The 11,011-nt window shown below is 35.7% G+C and overlaps 1 protein-coding gene across 1 annotated transcript; it reads left to right on the top strand.

Annotated features, from left to right (window-relative positions):
- Positions 1-3,729: 3,729 nt before the first annotated feature.
- Positions 3,730-10,749, top strand: SPP1 (secreted phosphoprotein 1). Its single transcript, XM_037132976.2, has 7 exons — positions 3,730-3,895; positions 4,967-5,034; positions 5,147-5,185; positions 7,444-7,521; positions 7,815-7,856; positions 9,186-9,515; positions 10,235-10,749. Exons 2-7 carry the CDS (start codon positions 4,981-4,983, stop codon positions 10,637-10,639), a joined length of 948 nt encoding a protein of 315 aa, XP_036988871.2. The 5' UTR covers positions 3,730-3,895; positions 4,967-4,980; the 3' UTR covers positions 10,640-10,749.
- The last annotated feature ends 262 nt before the right edge of the window (positions 10,750-11,011 follow it).

The following is an 11,011-nucleotide window of genomic DNA, read 5'->3' on the forward strand; positions in this document are numbered from 1 at the left end:
GATTGATTTGGGATGGGAAGAGAGACTCCTGTTTGGGTCCAATCCCAAATACCCATCCCTTCAACTCTATACAGTGGACACAGGGTCTCTACTGTATGCTTTCTCTGGCCACAGCTCCACTGAGTTTACTGTTTAACCATGCCCCTTAACCTCAGTGGCTACACAAGTTCCAAATTTCTTAGTTAATTTTCATGAAGAAATGGGCTCCATGAGGGTAAAAATGATATCATTTTAAGAAAAACATTATTTAAGTCCATGTTAAAGAATCTATCATTTAAAAAGTGCTAATGTCCTCAGAGTTAGTGATAATACTTTCATAAAGAAATGCTGTTATCATCTTAAGTATTGGCAAATATTCGCTATCATATTGATGTGTGATATAGGGGTTCAAGCATGGTGCCTGTGCATTGCATTGATAAGCAAGACCTATATGCTCAGAATTCATTGTTATGGGTAGAGAATTAAATGGTTAATCATTAAGAATTTAATAAATATTTACTCTATAACAATTCTGTGGGTCTTAAGTGATTTTTTATTTGTTTTAAGTAAAACTAGTGTCCACTGACAGTAAGACCACTTTTTCAGGAGCTAAATTTTGTTGACTAAATTATTAAGCAATGGAATAAAAAGTTTTGTGATATTTTTTTTATATTTCTAAAATGTTCTAACTTCATGTATGAACTTAAAAATGGCATCCTCTTATCTTTCACCCTTGTCTCCCTCCCTCTAATAAATGATGCCCCTCTTCCCTGGACCGCAAATGAGGAAAACTCTGGCAGGCTTCTGATTACCTGTAACCTCCAATTTGTCCATGACAGGTTGGTGCTGGTATCAAAATATCAAGTTTTTACCTGAAGCTTAATTCAAGGGGAAAATATAATTATTTACAGAGCCAAAAGAATTGAAATAGTCTATTATGCTTTCCTAAGTAGAATATAAATATAAATATCTAAGTAAACTAGAAGCTGGTAATAAAGTCCACCAAAACAGTGACATCTGGACACTTACATTTTTCTATTACATGGGAATTTTCATGTAATTCTTGAAAAAATATCCTTAAATGTTCCCATAAGTCTACTTAGTGTCTATATTTTATTATCACAAGCCACTCTTTATTCCAATTTAACAACTAAACTTTTCCCTTTCCACATACAAGATTTGCAGGGGATTTGGTCATTTTGACCTTTTGATTCTAACAACCAAGTGTTAGCCTAATCAAGAATGGAAATAGTGTGGAAATGTTACAGATTAAGCTTCTCTGGTGTAAATAATTGAAAATGTTAATTCCGACCGTTGGAAAATCTCACTCAGAAAAGAAAAATGTGTCAGGAGCGTGTTTTATGAAAAAAAAAGAAGTATGAGCCTCTTCAAAGTGAGAATGACACAGTCTCCATTTCGTACTTTACAGAACTGCCTCCATTCTAAATCACTTCATCTTCTCATCTCAGAAGCATCCCAGCCACATTCTCTACCCATGAATTCACGGTCCTTTACTGAGTGAGACCTCGGGGTCTGAAACCTTTTGAGTGAGTGTGGGACCTGGGGAAGAGACGAAGCGTCCACCTGGGATGGCTGAATGACAACCACAGGGCAGAACAAGAATGCTCTTTGTGTTCCCTCTTACTGCGTAGCGGGTCATTGTCGGGAAATGTTTGCTCGCCTGGCATTCCAAGAAATGAAAGGTCCCTCAACTGTTTTAGAGTTCTGTGAAGTACATGAATGTCCTATCCTGCCAGGATAAGAAACTGAGGGAACCAGATTGTGGTCTGAAATCCTTTTCCGAAACGCTGCCACCGTGTGGCACTTTGGAGACACGACCGGAAGAGTCCTGGGCTGGGTCATATGGTTCATCTCAGGATGGCTGGGTTCCAGGGAAATCTATTCCTATAACTCTCAACGTTCATATTAAATCATTTCCGCGGACACAGAGTAAACCATTATGGATACTGTGGAAATCTTGTTGTTTTTAGAGTTTGTGAACTTCCCCCCTACTAAACCAGCAGGATGGCAAACTTACGTGCGTAATGTGTTTAAAGAGGCAGGAAAAAACAGTGTCTTTAAAAGCAGAAATAAAAAGTCTGTTTTGCCACTTTTTAAACTGTATATCATATTTTATAGAGATAGCTACCATCTGAATTACTAAAATATGTGCTTAGAACCCACAAATCAATAATATCCATCCATTTGGAATGTATCCAATTTAAGAGCCGTATCCTCCATGCACACATGCACTAAGTGCCCATACAACCTACAGATGAGTTATACTGCTGCCACCATAATAACTTATTTAATCCATATTTATATTAAAGTAAATATTTGGTAGATAGAAGCTGACACCTTAAATAGAACTAATAATAATGGGTCTGTTTCTCTTTAATCTCACTTCACATATGAATCTTAAAATGGCAATATGAAGTAAATAAATAGTGCTATCTCCATTTCACAACTGAGAAACTTACAGAAGGAAATTACAAAATCTCAAGACAATATTAAACACTTTAAATGGACTGAGAGCTCTGCTAGCCCTAATTTCTGTTCCAATATTCAAACTTCATCTGTGATTTTCTTTCATTCAAACCCCTTTTAAACACCCACAAAAAACTTTAAATGTATATTTTATATTTTCTTATTAAGTCATTGACTTTATATATTCTGAAGGAAAAACTAGAAAAAGATAATTCAGAAAGCACATCCTTCTCTTTAGAGGTGTGCAAAGCACACTACTGACGCACACAACAGAAATACCTTACATCCAGTCTCATTCCAATAACCCATTGCATCTAAAGACACTGCAAATCACAAGGACTTGCTCCCCCTAAATTTCAGTGATAGTTAACACAGTGCTTAAAATATGCATATAATATGAGCCAAGCATTTTTGTTTTCTACATACTATTCATTTTAGCCTCTCAAAACCCCCACGAGCTAGGTAACAGTGTGTGCATGGGACAGATGGGAAAACAGGTGTAGGTCGACTAAGGTCCTAAAGCTATTTAGTGGCAAAGTGGGACTCAAAGGCACTCTGGCTCCCACAGCAGCACTCTCAAGAAATCACACTGCTCTTAGTTAGGAGCTACTTGACTTCTGTAGCATCTAAAGTAAATTGCCATTCTTCTATTTTGTATAGCGAGTTACCAGATTAATCACCTCCAAACAATTCAAACAGTGTGACAAAAATCCATGTCCTTGAAAGGTCATCATAATTCCAATTTAATGGGCCTGGACATGGATTTTAATGTTATTAATGCCATTTGTCTAAATGACAAGCTGCTGCATACTTGAAATCACAAAAGCAAGCTTCAGCACAAAAGGATGGAGGAAGGGTGTCTGAGCTCTTCATACACCTGAACAATAAGCTCGTAGCTCCTAAATAAGTATAATTGAAAGGCAAGTTCAGTTGCATATATTACCTTAATCATTTTTAAACTCAAAGAAACAAAAACCCATTCTATTTCATTTTATTTAGGACTGATTTATATCCATATATTTTCTTCTAATTCAGAAGTTATAAAGTCATTGTAAGAACTAGTCACTTCCTCATTTTTAATGGGACTCCAAGCTGCTTTTTAATAATGCTGAATGCCTTCCCATAAATGAAAATGCCAGTTAATATTGTAGATAAGTAATGTTTTAACTCTGTGTGTGTGTGTGTGTGTGTGTACCACAAAACCAGAAAGGGAAGTGTGGGAGCAAGTGGGTTGGACAGTGGCAAAAAAAACCTCATGACACATCTCTCCGCCTCCCTGTGTAGGGGGTGGCGGGTGTCTGCAGCAGCATTTAAATTCTGGGAGGTCTAGCTGTCAGCAGCAAGAGGAGGAGACAGGACTGCAGCACCGTCTGGGACTGGACTCTCTTCTCAGGCCAGTGCCAGCCTTCTCAGCCAACCACAGACCAAGGTAAGCCTGCAGTTTGCTGTACTGCAGCTGTCCTAGGCATTCAGGGTCAGTTCCTGGGGAAGGTCAAGCTGTAAAGAAGGTCAAGCTGTACAGTTTAACTATAATCCTGGTAATCAAATTTAAATTTTTCTAGTCTTTTGAATAAGTATGCCAGATACATTGCTGATGTCTTGTAGGAAAGGTGTCCAGCTGTTCTGAAAGCCAGTCAATATAAAACCTAAAAATCTTTCCACCCAGTCCTCAGAGGAATGAAACTACTTCTCCCAATTAGAAAAAAAGAGTAAAATTCTATGACCCTTCGAGGTGATTTTACCCATATCATTATGAATGGATAGATGATTGTGGAGGTATTTACAAGAAAAAGGACCTTCAGTGTTACTGTAGGCTAATGATAATCCTATTTTTAATTATTTGACTTTTACCATTTTCAAGGAAAAAAACTTTTTTCTGAAATATATTTTTACTTCTGTATTTAGCTGTTAAAGTTTTCACCAAAAAACTGTATGACAGTGTAGACTTATTATTGAAAATAAAAAAGCTGTTGGCTATTTTCAATGTTTCCTTTATTGTTTCAAATTTCTAGAGTAACTTAACTAACTTTAGAAATAGCTTCATGTCACCTACGTGGCACCTTTTTAATAATTTAAGTTAAAAATCATATTTGAAATGCATGCTGAAAATATGGAGAAAGCAAATTTCTTTCATAGTTTTATTTTCTCTGTTTGCTTCTCTGAAAAGTAAATATTCCCACACTATCTTATTATTTTAATTAAATTAGTGTTGGTCTGTGTTTAGGTTTAGATAGCTGACAATATCAGGTAATAAGAGGGCAATCTCTGGAGCTCTAAATTTAAAAGTTGAATAAATACAGACTTGTGAAATTCCTCCCTCCCTTGCCTAATAGTGAAAGATGAAGAATAATGTTAAAAAGAAAAGTTTTCTCTAGGAAGTAGAAAATATTCTACAGAAAATAAATTTTACTTTTGATTATTTTATAACATGATAGCATAATGAGGTATCATTGTTTTAATCTGTGGAGAAATTGAATATTCATGACAAAATATTTTGCAGGAAAAATCACTACCATGAGAATTGCGGTGATTTGCTTCTGCCTCTTAGGCATTGCCTACACCCTGCCAGTGAGTACAGCTGAATCTTACAGACAGTTCTTCAAAATCAATGAACTGTGTGCTCCTGTGTGCTGAGAACACATTCACATTGTAATCTTTCTCCATCTTTTCTGTTTCAAAGGTTAAACATGCAGATTCTGGCAGCTCTGAGGAAAAGCAGGTAAGCACCTTTTGTGTTTATCATATAGTTAAATTATTTATGCAACTGCTTCAGGAAGCACTACAAATGTATCTGCTGCAATTTTAATTATTTTCACAGTCAAGATTGTTAATTTATAAGTAATTATTGACAGCCTGCTTTCAATCTAGGCCAGGACCAAGCACAGTATAATTTTTAATAAATATACACTCCAACCACCAAACTAGATATTTTATATACTAAAATAATGTTCTATGCCATTATCATTTATGAAAATGAGGTCTATGAAGTTTTGTGACTTTTTCTTTCCATGAGTCAACACACTGTTCTAGGAAGTTGAAAATTCTGTCCTTTGCTTTCCTTAGTGGGAGGCTAAGTTTAAAATGGGCCTCACATATTGCACAAGTTTATATGACTGCAATGTTCAGAATATCTCCTAAGATATTTTCTAAGAAGCCCATTATTTAAAAAGATAGTTGTTCGTATCTATTGTGCTTGTCAGCTAACTTTAGATCACATTTCTCTAACCAAACACAAAACCAAATCAAACTCTTTTCACCATAGATGGCTCTGCCCCTCCACAACAGGTGGAACTGTGCCCACCAAACAACAAACGGGCATTGTCCAGAGGAGCCTGGACCAAAAATTCACACAGAGGTCAATTCAGACGAACAGAATAAAGGCCAATATAAAGTTGCCTGGAGTCACTGTAATTAGATTGCTTAATGAAAACTCCAAGAGAAGTGTGGTTGCATGTGGTTAGGTGTGCAAGTAGGTAGGTGCAGTTGTGTCTGTTTTACAATTGATTTAAGAATACAAGTATTGAATTACAGCAATTAGCCAGAAAAATTAAAATTTTCAGAGAAGATAGAGGTCACACTATTTGAAGCAAGAATGAATGTCTTTTTAACTAAAAAAGTATGGCACATGAAGCTATGGCAGTATAAGTTATTAAATGATATTTAGAAGATAACCAAAGAGCTCAACCTTCTAGAACCCTAGATATTTAGAGCTAGTAGGAAATACAGGAAGGCTATAAGATGACATCTCTGAAGGTGAGCCCTGGTTATCTGTGAGTGTGATGATTACTGGGCAGATTTTAGTCTGCTTATTTTGCTTAACTTTATTTTATTCATATTACTTTTTTAAATTATAAGTTTAATGTATAGCTATATAAAATATACAGTATAACATATTTCTATGTAATATTTATATTTTTTTCGAGGAAAAAAAGAAGAAAACTTTGAACTCATCTAGATCAGTAGTCTTTTTGTACCCTTTTTAAGGCAAGAAACCCCTTCTTTCAGCAAAAACTTTCAGAGAAGCCCAATCTGAAGCTGCTCTGGTTATAGCCAGCCACAGGGAAACATATAGTGTGACTGGTTTCCTCCCTACTCTTCCCCTCCCAAACCCCCAACCATCTTGGAAATTGCAGAGAGAATTCTATGGAACTCTCAGGGTTCCTGTTCTCAGTGACAGGGATGTGAAGTGATTGGCCACAGTGATACAGCCCATCAGATGACATGCACTCAGAGCAATCTCCACTCCTCTGTAATAGCATATTATAATCATTGTCTAAATAAATAACTCAGCTAAAGGGAAGGACATTCCATTCATGTCTTTGGCACATAGAGCAATAGAACTTTGGCGAGATGATGTTAATATTTTATTTCTGCACCACCCACTAAGATAGCCTCTAGACTCATGAGGCTAGTAAACATTCAAAATGTAGCTAGTGCAACAGAGAAACTAAGATTTTTATTTTATTTTATTTAAATTTAAATAGCCATGTAGTAGAGGGAACAGTGAAGATCAAAGCTAATTAAGGGCACCTCTGCTTTCATTGTGATTTATCTGAGAGGAAATTTCCACTGGAACAGGAAAGCATGGTGTTCAAACCAGTATGAAGAGCCACTTTGTCTGCATTTGAACCCTGGCTCTTAACATCACTGTGGCTTACTTTCTCCTGATCTACAAAATTGGAAATAATAATGACATCTATCTCATCTGGGGTCTGAAGGATTAAATGAATGGGTACATTTAAATCACTTACAAGAGTGCTGGCTCACAGTAAGTGCTATGTAAGAGTTTATTAAATGAATCTTCAAGAAAAAAATAAGTTAGAAGAGGTGTATCTAAGGCTCTGGCTTAATAATATACATGCATATTGTACTTATCCATCAGTATCAGTGAAGTATAGTTTTATTTCCTAGCTTATCATTTAGAGATCCCTATGTTTCTTTTTAAAAAATAATGACAAATATGCAACTTTTTTGTAGCTTTACAAATATCCAGATGCTATAGCCACATGGCTAAAGCCTGACCCATCTCAGAAGCAGAATCTCCTAGCACCACAGGTATATTTTATTTTAATTTTAGAAATTATTTTTCTTGCAATTAAAGAACAACAACAAAAAATAAAAATAGACACCAACCAGGCTATTTGGGCTGGTTAAGTAGATCCTTCATGCCTGTTTGTAAATGGGAGCTTCGGACACCAATTGATCTGCTGTGTTGACTTTTTCCCCTTCAAAAGTCATTCACCAACAAGGTTGAAAAATAAGACCTGCTTTGAATGGAAAAGGCTAACTTTTGAATAGAAAGGTGAAACATGTGTGATATACATTGACATGTGCCTTTCCTTCTTCAGAATACTGTCTCCTCCGAAGAAACTAATGACTTCAAACAAGAGGTGAGTTATCACTTTAGGTCAGAGGCCCGCATGCCTTGGAGAGACTAAGCCACTCTTTCTCCTAATGACATTACCTGGGCTCAATTGTGGTAAAATTTCATTAACAAAGTTTCCAGTAAATTTGCTCAGAACTTGCTCAGAAAACAGTCTAAACTTGCTCAGAAAACAAACATCAGGTATTAATCAAATGCCAGAAACACCAGATTTCTTCAGAGAAATTTAGTGTGGCGGGAAATGTTTACTAATGTGTATTATTTGAAACACTAAGCCTCTTAACAATTCATTTAAGGTATTTTATAGATGTCTTATCTAATGTCTAAGAAATATCTAATCGATACCTATAAAACCCAAGATTTTTGCCTCTAGGAATTTTCTGTTCCTAACATAATGGTTTATTTCATAACTATTACTAAGACTGTTAATTATGACTTTTTATTGACTATTAATATATTTGCTAAGCAAAGAAATAAGTTAAATTTGTTTTCCTTAAGATTCTGTTTGACCATGCTAAAATCTCTCATAAGAAAAGTTAGATAAGTAAACCAGTATATTTGCTACTTGGAAGTTTAATAGCCATTATCTGGTGAATTCAATTGATAGATCTGAGCTGCACATTATATACATGCATAACAGAGTTACTGTTTTTAAAACACTTTATTTATTTATTTTTAGAGAGAGGGGAAGGGAAGAAGAAAGAGAAACATCAATTTGTGGTTGCCTCTGGTGGACCTCCTACTGGGGACCTGGCCCGCAACCCAGACATGTGCCCGGACTGGGAATCGAACCAGTGACCCTTTGGTTTCCAGGCTGGCACTCAGTCCACTGAGCCACACCAGCCAGGGCCAGAGTCACCTTTTGATTATACATACGAATAGGGAGGCAGTTTTAGGTTTTGGTGTATATGTTATTATTTAGGTGCTCTGAGCTCCTGTGAATTCTCATTTCTAGTACAAAAAATAATCTTAAATTTTGTATCTGTATTTATGCATTATTGAATTTGGCATATTAAATAATGTCTAATGGGAATAAGAAAAAATGGTGTTATCAGTATAAATATTATACTTACATATTTGGCTTAAAATTTTCTAGGAAGATAACTTTTTACATGAAAGCAAGAAAAATACCTCAATTATGATTCCATTTATCCTTGTGTTAAAAGAGAAATTGGAAGATGCTCACTTTGGCTCTTAAAAGCCATTGAATATATTGTTGTGGGTGCAAAGATCCTAAAACTAAATAAGAGAAAGATAGTAAAAGACTAAGGAACTGTAAAGACTAGGGGAATATAAAAACACTTACGCTAATTTGTCTGGCCATCTTGATTTTTAGACCCTCCCAAGTAAGTCCAATGAAAGCCATGACCACACAGATGATGCGGATGATGATGATGATGATGATGATGCAGACCATGTGGATAGCCAGGACTCGATTGACTCAGATGACTCAGAAGACGCTGATCATACTGATGACTCTGACAATTCTGATGAGTCTCACCACTCTGATGAATCTGATGAACTGGTCACTGATTTTCCCACTGACTTTCCTGGAACCCCCGTTGTCACTCCAGCTCTGCCCACAAGAGATACATATGATGGACGAGGTGATAGTGTGGCTTATGGACTGAGGTCAAAATCCAAGTTCCAAAGATCTTTAATCCAGGTAAATCCTTTAACAGATACGTCATATGGTTATGATTAGAGCCCAATTCTAGGATCCAGAGTCTACATAGTCACTTATTCACTTATTCATTCATTCATTCATTCAGCAAGTATTGTTATTACGTTATGACCATTGAATTCAAAACTGTTTTCTCTTGGTGTGTTTTTTTAATTTATTTAAGAACACATAATTTCTCTCTAATTTTATATCTCAATTACAATGCTGTTGTTTTTTTCCCTAAATCCTGGCTACTAAGTGTTTATTCTATTCATTTTTTTTTAATTAAAAGGAGACTTTGAAAAACAGCAACTATTTTCACAATACAATGGTTATATTTTGAAGTTAAATACCTACTAGGAATGGTAGAGTTACAAATTACACTGACTTTATAGTCAAAGGATCTGGACTTGATACATAGCCTGGTCATTCACTTAATTTTTAACCTTCAATTCACTTTTCTTTTATGTAAAACAAAGATAATGGGACCTTCTTCATAGGTTTCAGCACATATATAATTGATGTGCCTATTACACTAAAAGAGATAACATATGAAAGGGCTCGATAAAATACAAAGTAACATGCTAGTATTATTTTTTACTTTACCCCAATTTAGACAGTTTTCAGTACAAATTAGACTAAAAGTTCCAGAAAAAAAAGAATTACAATGTTCCTATTTCTGACTGTCATTTAATTCTTCTTTCATTTGTGCTGTGATTCAGTATCCTGATGCTACAGAGGAGGACCTTACATCACATATGGAAAGTGATGACATGGATGATGCACACAAAGCCACCCTTGTTGCCCAGGGCCTGCAGGTGGCTTCTGATTGGGACAGCCGCGGGAAGGACAGCCAGGAGTCAAGCCTGCTGGGTGATCACAGTGTGGAAGCCGATAGCCGCAAGTACTCCAAAGAATATAAGCTGACGGCAATTGCTGAGAGCCAAGAGCATTCTGATGTGAGAGATAGTAAGGAAAATTCCAAAGCCAGCCATGAATTTCACAGTCAAGAATTTCAGAGCCATGAAGACAAGCTAGTCTTAGACCCTAAGAGTGAGGAGCAAGATAAACACCTGAAATTTCGCATTTCTCATGAAATAGAAAGTGCATCATCTGAGGTCAATTAAAAAAATACAATTTCTTGCTTTTAGTTAAAACAGAACAAAACACATTATTGCAGAGTGGGAAAGAATATGAAATGCTTATTTCTCAGCTTAGTTGGTGGGTGTATATGCATCTGAAAATAGATAATGTTTTTGAACAATAGTTAATGTGTGGCTTCATAATGACTTTGTAAACTAAAAGCTTATGGGTTTAATCTACATTCTTTCCACATAAGAAATGCGAACTAGCACTGTATTTTCATGTTTGCTATTCTTTCATGAATAAAAACTTATGTAGAGGCAAACAAAAGTTTTACACAATTATGAGAGAATATAAAATTTTGTCACTATAATCTTTTGTTTTTCAAATTAGTGTACATTTCATTGTGATTATTT

Source organism: Artibeus jamaicensis, unplaced genomic scaffold (genome assembly GCF_021234435.1).
Source record: "Artibeus jamaicensis isolate MK-2021 breed Jamaican fruit bat unplaced genomic scaffold, CSHL_Jam_final contig_452, whole genome shotgun sequence".
NCBI classification, from domain to species: Eukaryota; Metazoa; Chordata; class Mammalia; order Chiroptera; family Phyllostomidae; genus Artibeus; species Artibeus jamaicensis.